We start from the raw sequence: 12,718 nt of genomic DNA, 5'->3' as shown, positions 1-12,718 counted from the left end.
GCAGTGCTCGCCGTGTCCATGCTCCAGGGAGCCAGTTCCAGTTGAGAGGCAGATGCTGGAAATCCATGATATCGCGATAAGAGAAATTACTCAGCTGAAACAGACCACCTGCATTTGTGCTTTGTCAACTTTTCAACCAGAAAAAAACCCCAAAAAACTCTTCTATTTTGTGCAAAACTGTAATGGAAACCTGGGTACTGCAGCTGTTTTGCACATGAATCACACTTTTCTACTGATATTCTGTTGTTTTTGGACTCATTAAAGCATAGAGATGTTACTGATGAGATGATAGTTTGATGCAGTCACGACAGGAAACATCTGCTTTCATTAAATTTACCTCAGGAATGTATCAATGCACAAGCCCTTCCCACAGACACACATAGTTAGGTTTAATGATACTGACAGGTCAACAAAATCATCCTCCGCTCACCTTTCCTGCCTTCGTCCACGAAGTCCGACTCATCCATGATGGGGGTGGTCTCTGCTGATTTTAGGAGGGGGTGTTTCTCAGGCCCATGGTCACTCTGCTTTCACAACAGTTTTTCAGATATTTTCACTGTTGACTCTGAAAGAACTCTTTGTATCATGAGATCAACAAACATAGGCAGATTTGCAGATATTACAATGGGGGAATAAAACAGTGCCTCCAGTGTCCGGCACAGAGTCTGAGAGCTTTGTAATTCAAGTCAGACAGCTGTCAACTTGACATCAACTTGGCTTTGTGTTGCAGCTTGATGGTCTGTTGAAATCAGACATTCTTCTGCTGCTGAGTCCACTGTGTGTGTGAACTCATCCTAAATGCAATTAACAAACAAATCTTTCTAACTGAAGATGAGGCACAGTGGCTCTGGACGTCTCACGGACCCAGAAAACCAGAGCAGTTAAAAACACTCCAGATTATGAATCAAGCTTCAGTCATATCCACGTACCCACAGTTTGACAACTGCAATCCAATAATTAATTATCAACAAATAATTGTTTCTGTTCATTGTTGTTCGTTGACGCTGACCTGAAATGAAGTGGTCGACCTGTAGCTTCCTGGTTAAGATCCTCTTACTGTTCTTCTCATTCCGGTTGACAGAGTCTATCCAGCCAGATGATCCATGTTCTACAGTGATGCACAGTTACTTCACAGACAGTCTCACCATCCTCACCTAGTTCAACTGCAACACTGAGCTAAAACATGTCAAATGTCCACCAGTCAGTTAATCATGTTCACCACAGAGCACAAAGCTTCCACTGCACCATACAGCCAATCTACAGTAACAGAGGCTTTGGTGGAAAAGATATTTATGTGTGTGTGTGTCTATACATGTTTGTACTCCATCCCGGATCTGTTATCTGACCACTGGTCTTAGTGTGTGTGTGTGTACATTACTGCATCTCTCAGTGTGTGTGGATAAGGAGATAATCACCTGTTGCTGGACTGCAGGTTTCTCACACACACCTTTCTCTTCAGCAAACACTGCAGATATGTGCAGACGCCTGTGTTTTATTTTAACAGTTCTGCAACATTTTGTTTCCATCAACTTATCTGATTGGTCCAACATGCAATGCTTGTTGTTTTTCCTCTCCTGATTATTACTCTTATTTATACAGAAAACCTTGCCGACATAAATGTGAAAAACACAATTAATGACACTTTATTTACAGCCATGTTGCACTCAGAATAAACAGTGGCCTGTTTGGTTAGTGGGCTGTAAAGGACAACAAAAGATTTGAGTGACTTCACAGTGTTGATAAATTCATGTGTATCCATTATAAAAGAACTGTTTGCTATTGTCTACTTGCTGATTGACAGCTTTAGTTTTAATGCAAGATACTATACAAACAAGTTCATTCCACAAAAAACCTCTGACGTGATCAGTATGCTGCAGTTATTCAGACCTACTGTCTGAATAACTGTAAATATGAAGCCATGTCTTTACACTTCAGTTTAAAGAAATGAGACACAACATCTGATTGGTCTAAAATGCGAAGCCTGTTGTTTTTCCTCTCCTATTTATTACACTTACTTATACAGAAAACCTTACCGACAATAAATGTGCAAAAAAAACAAGCTGTAAGAAAATCATAACACAATTAATGACACTTAATTTATAGTCAAATTGCATGCAGAATAAATGTATTATTGTAAAAAGAATAAACTTATTTCCCCACAGTGATGAACTTTTACTTTAACTTAACAATTAAAACCATTAATGGGATTTTTAACCAGCACCAGTAAAACAGCAGCTGAGGAAGAAGGGAAACTATAACCCAACCCTCTCTTCCAGAGGTAAAGGTTGAGTTGCTTGTTCCCACGGAGAAACAAAAAGTCACATTTACCTTCAACCACCTTTATCTCACGGGCTGACGTGTCCTGCAGCGTCTCTATGTTACAGTCAGCAACAGACGCTGCCAAAAACATTACAACCTGATGAAAACGAACAGCAGGACTCAACACGATGCCTGTATTTTCTATCAGTCAGCAGCGAAACAGAATAACAGCCACTCTGACCTTTCCAAAAACACATACTTGATAGTGCTGCAGCTCCTGTTGTTTATTACCAGCTTTGGCCAAGGTTGACATTACAGCCTATTTAGATATTCTGTGAAAGAGATTGGTTTTGTTTCATCTGATACCAGACACCTCGGGAACAATTTAATGTGACGTCAGTCAGACTGAATCGAGCAGCAATGGAAATGAGTTATGATCCAAACAAAGTTAAAGAATGATTTGTGTTTTGATAATATAACATATTTGAAATATGCTGGGTCTCTATCTCTGCCTGCTCTGCTCACATCAAATTTCCAAATGTGTTACACTTATTGTATAATAAATTTAGATTCCTAACAAACCAGAGGAATACAGTTGGTAGATAATCTTTTCATTTCTATTGAAGGTCCCATATTATAGAAAGTGAGATTTACATCTTATTTGATTACAAAGCAGGTCTAGGTTCAATATTATTACTGTGAAAGTATTAAAGTGCTTAGTCCACAGAGTGAGGAGAAAACCGAAGTGGTTTTTGGTTCTTAAAACCACAGACTTATCTTCTTATGGATATCAACACTTCAAATAAAACACTGGAAAAGTGTAAAATATGGGACCTTTAAGACCCTTGAGATCCAGTCTCCTTATGACAAGAGAGACCTGGTCTGGTTTCGACAGCTGAAATCCGAGTCATCACTCAAAGCTAATTAGGAGAGGTGATCATACATGACACCAGAATTTATTTGGGTAAACAGGACAAATATAGATGAATAAGATTTCCTTGTCTGAAGATGAAATCTTAACTAATTGATTATTCAATCAATTATTTTGCTAATCATTAATATTCTAAGTAATTTTTAAATAAAAAATACTCAGATTTTCTCAAATAAGCTGCTTAAACATGATGTTTGCTGCTTTTCTTAGTCATGTGTAACAGTATTCACTCAGACAGAAAAGAATCTGAAAATGTCATCCTGGACTCTGGGAAACTAACAGACAGTTTTTGACATTTTTTCAGACAAAACTATAATTTGACAAAAAGATTGGAGGGTTAATTGATAATCAGAATAATCAGGTGCAGCATTGATCTCCAGACACTTGATGAACATGATAAATTGGATGAATTGTTACATTTCACCTGATGCAGCTGAAACAGGCTGTCAGTTTGATCTGTTGTGCAGAAGCCACAGGGTGATGTTGGGGTCAGGTGAGAGTTGCTTCTGTGCACTGACTGAGGTTTGAGTGAACATCCGGAGGCAGTGCAGAGGAAATCTGGAAAATGCATTAACATGTCCTGCTCCCTAGGGGGCAGCACTAAGAGGAACTCCAGGCCTGATATGTGCTGCTGTTTAAATTGCTGCGTCTTGATTGAATACAAACACAACTTTTATCACTGCATTGATGCCAAAAACTGACATCTGTCTTTTCCCTTCCCTCCCATCCTTCTTTCTGTAATGAAGTGCATATTGATCCTCTGTGCACTATATTGTTCAGAATAACATCATTTATCAGCCCATACCAGGAAGACTGCTTTAAAAAACTGAAGCCCAAAGTCTAAACTAGTCTCAGGGTGAGGGGAAGGGCAGATGTCTTTAGAAATGTCCTGGAACTGGACCCAGGATTTCATGATATCTTCCAGACAACAGCAGCAGTGGAAAGTAACTGAGTACTTTTACTGAAGCACTGTGCCTTGGTACAAATTTGAGTTACTTCCACTACTTCTGCTTCATTTCAGGGGGAAATATTGTACTTTTTGCTACACTAGGACTGTAAAGATTTCAAAATATGTTTTATGATTATAGACTAAAGCATGCAGCTTTATGAAGTAGTGGAGACAGGGGATGGTTGTAACACGGGTCAGTTGTAACACTTTCAGGACCAAGTTAGGAATCATCTGATTCCCTCTATACAGGCTCAGTTTAGTCCTGATACCACATGTGAGGAAGTACAGACAAGTTTAGAAGGAATAAACTGATTTTGATGGAAGAAAATATTTTTTTACTTCATTTATTTTTGTGACAGCATTGTCAGCTTTGTAGTTAAACTCTTCAAAATTAAATCATGTTTATTGTGCGTCTATGTTGATATCTTTCATGATAGTTGTCAGTGCTTATGTTTTAGCTATTAGCTGTAAAGTAAGCTAATTGGCTACAACAATCTGGGTTAGTGGTAACAACAACACACACACACACACGCACACACACACACACACACACACACACACACACCAATTATGTCAAAAAGTCAAAAAGTGTTGAATAAAAAACTTCAATATCAAGTTTTTATCATAATCCTTATTCCATGATGTAAGATTTAACCCAGGATATGTTAGAACTAACTCTGTGGACTATGAGGTGAATTGTAACATTCCACTCCTTGTGTTTGAGACTAAACCATGATTTTGTGTTTGTGCTGCAGAGATAACACCTACACCATTTAATAGCAGACACATGTAACTAGTTTCCGTTACATTTTGAACACACTGGCTTTAACAATACAGACAGAAATGCCAAATATGTCGGTCTCCTCTACTTAAAATGCTGCTCACACTTTAGCACAGTGTGAAAGGGTCCATTCTGCCCAGTGAGTACTTTTACTTATGAAACTTTATGTACATTTAAATTAGAATACTTTTGCATTTTTAGCAAGTACAACCTTTAATGTCAGACTTTCACTTGTACTTGAGTATTTTTACAAAATGGTTTTGACTAAATTAAACTCAAACAGTTTTAGGAGCTGACGGCCATACAGTAGCTGGATAAAGCTGATTTTTACTTTGACCTTTTACCCTCCTGAAGCTCTGCTGCAGCACAAATCAGACTGGAGGAAATCCAGTGGTTTATTTTTTACTGCCTGGACTTGAAAAGACCTTTAAAGAAACAGGCACTGTTTCGTTTGTTGCGGTAAAATCTCACATTCATGCCAACGTCAACAGCTGCTGCTGCTCTTTGACTCCTTTTTAACAAGCAGCTCTGTAAACTGTGTGGTTGGTTTACACTCGAGTATGTGGCATCAAACGGCACTCAGCTGCTATTCTTTTACATTTAATGCACATTTTCTCTCAGATTAGACACATGTAATAAGGTCATTCTGTTAATTACTCTATAATTTCATGTAGTAGTTGCACAATATAATGTGTAGTAGACACAGTTTTAATTTATTGTGAGTGTTAACTGAGGGAAAGAGGATCTCCATTTCTGTATTTAACAACCAAGCGAAGACACACAGACGCAGCCGTCACCACCGTCCAGTCAATGAAACGTTTAACGAGAAAATATTAGATCTGAGATGAATGATTCTCTTTGTGGATAATTATAGAACATATGTTGGTCTGTGGCCCCGCTGAGGGAGAGCAGTGAAGTGTGTGTGTGTGCATGTGTGTTGCACACACAGCTGAGCAGCAGGATTGTAGTAGACTGTTGTTTGGTGAGTGGACGATGAGGAGACAGGAGGGAGGGGCTGGACGTGGGGGTGTTGGCTGCTGCTGTTTAGCTACAGAAAGTTATACTGAGGAGTCTTTGTTCTGCTAACACACGCACACACACACACACACACACACACACACACACACACACACACACACACACACACACACAGCCTCATCTCGTAAGACCTGGACTGGGACCAAACTCTGAAACAGGGCTGATATACTGGAGTCTCTTCTGTTTGTTGAGATAAAGTTTAGTGTATTTTAATTTCAAATTTCACAAACCATCATCTTTTTATTTCTCTATCCGTGTTCATCCATGAAGGGTATGATTGGTTAGTCTGTTTGGGGGAGACTGTCCTGCAACAAATGAGCCCATAGGTCTTCTTTGCAGCAGGTTATTATGACCCATAATAGGTTCTGTTGCTAGGCGACATCTAGTGGCCGTAGTAATGATGACAGGAGCAAAGGGAAAAGTGCGGTGACGTAGTTTATAGAGCGACAAAGTCCACGTCAGGAGGAGGTTGGGGTGGATGGATGGGTCAACAAAACACAGGAATATGACACAGGAGAGCGGTGTTCGATTCCCATATGAGAGTAGCAGTTCATGTTGTTTCTATTGTCCATGACTGTTCGTTATTATTGTAACCATGACAACAAAGATCGTGTGCTGTTTGAGGAAGTATTAACCCAAATCACCATCTTTTCCTAAACCTAACCAAGCCATGACTGTTATGATAGTAACTATAGTGACGAAGACAGATAAACTGCTCTCAGTCCAGTCCATGTGTTTATTATTGTAACCATGACAACCAAGGTCCGGTATGCCTGCCGCTGTTGGGGCACTATTTCAGGAGACACTTCTTTGGGTCGCATCAGAAGGTTGAAGAAAACAACCTGTGTGACTTGTTCTGTTGTCTAGGAGCTGGTTTCTTTAGTGTTGAGGTGGAGTTGGATTCATCGTCCTGTCTGCAGGAGACTTTACAGTGAGGGGTCCTCTGCTATCAGCAAATGTTGGACTGTCTCCAGAACTCTTTCCTGAGTATATTGTTCTAAATAGAGCCTGGTACTAACAGTGTCAGTTAGGATAAGGCTATGGTTAAGGTTGGTTCAGGGGCCTGTCACCATCATATCACAAGGCAAGGTCATCTTAGTCCGGCTCTCTCAGGGTTATGTGGCTTCACTGAGCCTAACATCGGCCGTCCTGGATACAGTAACCTGCATCATGTAGCTGGCTGTCAGCTGGATCTGGTGACTCTGAGTTCACCTTTCCTGCCACACGTGAGTTCATGTGAAAGACACTAATTGTTAATTATGATATGATATGAAACGGTGAGACCTGAAGGTAAATAAATTCAGTTATAGTGACAGTAGAACACGATATTCAAAAAGAAAAAAATGATTAGAATAGAAGTAGAAGCTGTAGAATGAGAAGAAGAAAGTGTTACATGGGACCTTTGACAAACATTAAGTCCGTGGACAGTGCAGTCCCCAAAGGTCATTGCCAAAATGTGGAAGGCATTTCCGCAGAGCATTCCTGAAAACGTAAAAGCAGGAATAATGTGCTCCAAATGTTTGGCTGATCCACCACAGAGATGTTCCCAAAGACATGGGCGAGAGATGAGAGAGTGCGGGCAAGAGCCACGAAGAAAGACAAGGAGACAAACAGAAACACAAACAGAGAAAAGAGCCTTTGTGCTCTACTTTATCAGTTGACTCATGACTCAGACCAGAGCCCAGGCGACCACAGGCTCTGGCTGCCAGTCAGACAGCGATAAACCCCTGAAGGACCCCTCTCTGTGGACCTAAAGAAAGAGACTTGGTGTCCATGCCGCCTGTTTGAATTGACCAAGTGCCCTGAACATAAACACTTCCCAGACATTATCATTATCCTTGTGCTGCTGGTGGAGCTGATAGCCTTCAGGAACACTGACAGACACACTGGCAGATTAGGGACTGTGTGTGTTTATCCACAGCCTTCCATTAGCAGAAATTGCTGTGCACCTTATCCAGGTGTTTGTAGCCAAATGTTTTACGACAGGGCAGGACTGGAATTTCCCACTGCAACACACACTCAATGTCGCAATTATGATCACTTTACAAACACACACACACACACACACACACGCACACACACACACACACACACGGGCACAGACTAGGAATTTACTGGTGTTTCCACACTCAGATGAGCGATTGGAGTGTGTAAAACAAGTCTATGGTAGAAACGGCAGTAAATGACATGAAAGTACAAATCACAAAAACAAATCACTTGTGATTTTCTTCCAGAAGGACATATATAGTGTTTTCTGATCTGATTTGTTGGTGCCTTTCAAAACTGTTACGAATACAACAAAAAGCCAGATATCACAAAGTGTCAGCAGATTTGTCGCCCAATATCAAAGAGGCTTTCAAAAATAAAAGCTCTTTCTGATCTGACACAACTATGGTTTAAATTTTGGAGGTGCAGGTGCAAAACTGACATGGTTAGGTTAAAGAAAAATCATGGTTGTAATTACAAGAAACCATCACTGTTGAAAACAGGGAGCAAAAAGCAGGTCTCCCGTGTCTAAATCCTGCATTTTGTTGATCTATCCATTCACTTTGTCCTCCTCCCTCTGCAGACTTTGTGCTCTGTAACAGTATTGCCTGATTTCTTTCTTTGCCCTCAATAGACAAGGTTTATAATTCTTACAGCCACAAGAGGGCGTGGTCACTTCTAAACAAATGTCATTTTGGGCTTTTTTTTCTCCAAGCTCCAGTTTACTGCCTCCTGTCAGGAACACAGTGGTGTCATCCGTCAAAAACATTTTGGGTTCTGTTCAGTCCTGTTTCAAAGACAAAGCTCAATAAGTCACTAAATAAGTCAAATCAGCCATAACAGGGGCATAATTCAGTGTCAAGGACATAGGAGTTAACATAAACCCATGTCCTCTCATGTTACCCCATCTTATTACCACAAATAATCTCTTCTGTGCTTCTCTCTGCTTTGCCTCCATCACACCCATCACCCTTCCCCCTCACAGTTTAATCCAGTTCCAGCCAAGTCCAGCTGTGATCAAGCCATCTGCTAAATCTGTATCATCAGGATGAAGATGAGACAGCTCAGAGCACTGAGTGGATTCATTCTGCTAACCCTGGCTGTCCTTGCTGCTGCAAGGCCAAAAGCAGGTCAGTCTGCTGATAATGTTAAACACAAAAGGAAGATTGTGTTTTCATTGTCTTCCTCTCAAATGGAAATCCTGAAATTGTTTTGCAACAGAACATAATGGAATTTGTCTGTTTTTGTTCTTTAAAAAATGTGTATGACTTTGTATTTTGTGCATTTCATCATCATTTTTCAGAATAAAAAAGCAATGTCCTTGGGTGCTGACATTTTTTAAAAATGTCAGTGTGCATCACAAACTCACAAGCTGAGAGCTTTCAGAAACTTTGTGAATGGAATCTTCACTAGCATGTGATCCTTATTTTACTTAAAGGTTCTGTAAACAATCATCACTGCCACTAGATGTCACACTAGACCACAAGCATCTCAGAGCAAAACAAATGCTTTGTCTACCACAACCCCATATCCCCACCCTCCCTTCACTTTTTCAGTCAGCAAGATGTTACGAAGCTGAGTTAAAGTGGTCACTAAACACACAAGAAGCTAACCACAACCATTAGCCCTTGCTAGCACTAATGTGACATGCTCCACAATGCTCACGGTTAGCTAATAATAGTAGCATTTGCAGAACACGTAATACAAGTAACAGCAAGTTTGCTAATGTTATCATACTAATGTAGCTGTCACTATTGAAAAGAGACATGTAACATTATGTAGAATTAAGTTACTTACACATGGGGAGGAAAACCAGCTTTGAGTCAAACTGGAGCTCTTTTGCAGCTTGTAGGGTTATCCTCTCAGCAAAGCCAGACCAGTACTGGCTCCATGGTTGGGCTGCGAAAGAAATTCAGCTTTGGACTTAGCCGCTGGGACCAGCCACACAAATGACACTGATGGAGCAGGTAAAGACATTGACGGAGCCAGTAAAGACGTTATGGATGTTTCACAGTCCCCTGGCTAACCATGATATGAGCGAGTTGTTCCTATGGCCGGTCCACCTGTGCTCTGGTTTCATCTCTGGCCTTGTCAGAGCCTTTTTAGATGGAAACGTGGTTTCTTCATTGGAGGAAATTGTGCCATCTTGTGTGTGGGCAATACCTGCGTGTTTATAAACATGGGGAGGGCCAACAGTTTAAACACACACAGCCGTCCAGGATACCAAAACAAAGAAGAAAGAAGCTCAGATTACAGCACACACCATGACTCCACTATATCTTTATGTAGAAAATAGTTGTTTGTTGCTATATTTATGTTTAAAATCTCATCTATATAACCTTTAAAGGCAGTAATGTTTTGGGACATATCAGGCCTATATATTTGGATGTGGTTTTCATTACATCTGCAGCTGAAGGTTGACTTGATTTATATGACCAGACAATGAAGAAGACATATTTATATGACGCTAAAAACCAGTCACTGCTCATGTCCATTTAAAACTAAAGATCCACAACAATCCCACGTCTCCTATGACTCCCAATTTAGCCTTTGTGAAGAAATTCTGGATGTGCACCAATCAAACTATTTTTTCCCTGACTCATAAAGCTACACCGCAAAACACAGCTCACCTAATACCTCAGCCATGACTGCTGTGTTTTTGAACTGAGATGATGTTACACCATGAGAGTGCGTTCACAGCCATGACGGGAAATTAAAGACAAAAACAGGTGCCATGTGGCAGATGTAGTCATGGAGATGTGAGTTCAGGTGGTAAATAATGTGAAAGTTACACCAGTGTATGAGGAAGACTTCTGCTGCTGCCTCATTCCAGACACATGTAAAGCTGAAAACCACACACACATACCTACGACTAAAGGAAGACGTTCGTAAATGCACAAAAGAAAAAATCCCTTCGTTTAGGTTAATGTATGTTCAGTAGGAGATGTGGAAATGTCAAAGTATTCCTACAGTGAGCTCACTGCAATGTTGTGCCCTAGGGGACACATTATTACTCCAACCCAAAGGACGTGACTGATGTTAAACTATAATTACTTAATCTCAACAAATCCCATGAAAAGATCAAAACCAGCAATGTGTCAGTGTCCGGCTCTCAGCTCCAATCTCATTGGTTCCTAATAAGATGTTCAAACAGCTGGTCACTGTGGTTTTTTTAGCAAATGTTACCTAAAGGAGAGTAAAGTTTGTGTTTGTTGAGAACTGTTTTCAGTGGTGTATTAATCTATATTTGAGGCAGCAGGAGTCACAATAAACTACAGTTTGTGTGCTCATGGTAATGAAGGAACGTGTGGCAGAGTGCAGCGGTGTGCCTCACTGGTGTGTTTTCAGTAATTTTGGACAACGATGGAGATCAATTCATTATCAATTTGTTGTTTTCATGGGATTTATTAGAAAACATGATGTTAATCATTTCTGCTCTTACTCTGTCTCCCAGGTCCTGAGCAGAAATGTAAATCTGGTCCAGTGGATCTGGTCTTCCTCATTGACAGCTCCCGCAGTGTTAGGCCACATGAGTTTGAGACCATGAGGAAGTTCATGATCGACATCCTGGACACCCTGGATATTGGACCCAATGCCACCAGAGTGGGAGTGGTTCAGTACTCTAGCCAGGTAATGTGGGCAGAGAGCATCCAGACCTTAATCCAGATCTGCATTTGTGATCCTCATCATTCTGTCCCTCCTCTTAAACTTTCCTTTTACTGATTCTGTTTAGAGCATAGTTACAAAATATTAAGTCAACTTTTACACAAGACTCAAAATTAAAATATCTAACAGATAGACTTTTTTTTAAAGATCCTATATTACATTAATATCTTTCTCTTCCCTCCTCTAACTCTGTGAAGTTTTCAGTTTTGATTGGCTCTGCTTTGATAAACATGATGAGTGGACTTTAACACTGTCTGCTAACTCTTCGTTTCACCTCTGACCTCTTTTGTCTGCAGGTCCGCAGCGAGTTCTCTCTGAAGACACACAGCAAGCTGGACACCATGGTGAAAGGCATCAATCAAATTATCCCCCTCGCTCAAGGCACCATGACCGGGCTCGCCATCAGATACGTGATGAATGTAGCTTTCAGTGTGGAGGAGGGAGACAGGCCGAAGGTACTGCAGGCCACACTCAACAGTCTCTAGAAAATTCAACATCAGTTATTTGACAAGGAATCTTGTTTTAATAGATTTAATTCAACAGCACATATCTTGACTTAGAATGGATCCTGATCTGACATCCTTCAGCTATACCTGTTTACATATAGACCAAAAAATCACAAATATGTCTCTGACATAATGTAGAAACAGTTCATATTGTTTCACTTAAGCCAGTGATTATGATTTTGTTCTTGTGAAATGGTCTCACTACCTCACCTGATCCTGAGGTTTTCCTCCCCCCAGGTCCCCAACGTGGCCGTGATTGTGACAGATGGACGTCCTCAGGACCGTGTGGCCGAGGTGGCAGCTGAAGCCAGAGAGAAAGGCATTGAGATCTACGCTGTGGGAGTGGCCAGGGCTGATATGACATCACTGAGAGCCATGGCATCCCCGCCATTCGAAGACCACGTCTTCCTGGTGGAGTCATTCGATCTAATTCACCAGTTTGGACTGCAGTTCCAGGACAAGCTCTGTGGTAAGGCTGCTGGGGAAAGGAAATAACCTCACTGTCTACAAAAACCCAAAGTGTATGTTTGACATTTTAATTACTGTGTTCGCCAGAACCATTTTTCAGTCTGAGCAGGATCTTTAAAACATGGTTAGATGTC

At 40.8% G+C, this 12,718-nt stretch overlaps 2 protein-coding genes across 20 annotated transcripts in view; one reads left to right on the top strand and one right to left on the bottom strand.

Annotated features, from left to right (window-relative positions):
- matn4 (matrilin 4) overlaps nucleotides 1-12,718 on the top strand; it is a 29,535-nt gene that overhangs the window by 4,869 nt on the left and 11,948 nt on the right. For all 4 annotated transcript variants that reach the window (XM_071494171.1, XM_071494170.1, XM_071494168.1 and 1 more), the window contains exons 2-5: nucleotides 8,930-9,074; nucleotides 11,399-11,574; nucleotides 11,907-12,065; nucleotides 12,354-12,585. In XM_071494171.1, coding sequence (XP_071350272.1) covers nucleotides 8,993-9,074; nucleotides 11,399-11,574; nucleotides 11,907-12,065; nucleotides 12,354-12,585 — 649 coding nt within the window. In that variant the 5' untranslated portion in view covers nucleotides 8,930-8,992. The remainder of the gene's footprint in view (nucleotides 1-8,929; nucleotides 9,075-11,398; nucleotides 11,575-11,906; nucleotides 12,066-12,353; nucleotides 12,586-12,718) is intronic.
- Nucleotides 1-12,718, bottom strand: part of rbpjl (recombination signal binding protein for immunoglobulin kappa J region-like) — a 64,555-nt gene that overhangs the window by 44,379 nt on the left and 7,458 nt on the right. For 10 of the 16 annotated variants that reach the window (XM_071494185.1, XM_071494176.1, XM_071494177.1 and 7 more), the window contains 6 exons: nucleotides 12,505-12,591; nucleotides 12,327-12,417; nucleotides 11,892-12,091; nucleotides 11,387-11,520; nucleotides 1,010-1,465; nucleotides 431-524 (listed from right to left, as the gene is read on the bottom strand). In XM_071494185.1, the coding sequence (XP_071350286.1) occupies nucleotides 431-467 (37 nt within the window). In that variant the 5' untranslated portion in view covers nucleotides 468-524; nucleotides 1,010-1,465; nucleotides 11,387-11,520; ... (1 more) ...; nucleotides 12,327-12,417; nucleotides 12,505-12,591. Of the gene's footprint in view, nucleotides 1-430; nucleotides 1,466-11,386; nucleotides 11,521-11,891; nucleotides 12,092-12,326; nucleotides 12,460-12,504; nucleotides 12,595-12,718 lie in introns of those variants that run through there. The other 6 variants (XM_071494178.1, XM_071494179.1, XM_071494173.1 and 3 more) reach the window with 6 other exon arrangements.

This window comes from Trachinotus anak, unplaced genomic scaffold (genome assembly GCF_046630095.1).
Source record: "Trachinotus anak isolate AG129_WGS33_773 ecotype Australia unplaced genomic scaffold, CSIRO_AGI_Tana_v1 ptg000013l, whole genome shotgun sequence".
Taxonomy (NCBI): Eukaryota; Metazoa; Chordata; class Actinopteri; order Carangiformes; family Carangidae; genus Trachinotus; species Trachinotus anak.
This window is presented reverse-complemented; position numbering and strand designations above follow the sequence as displayed.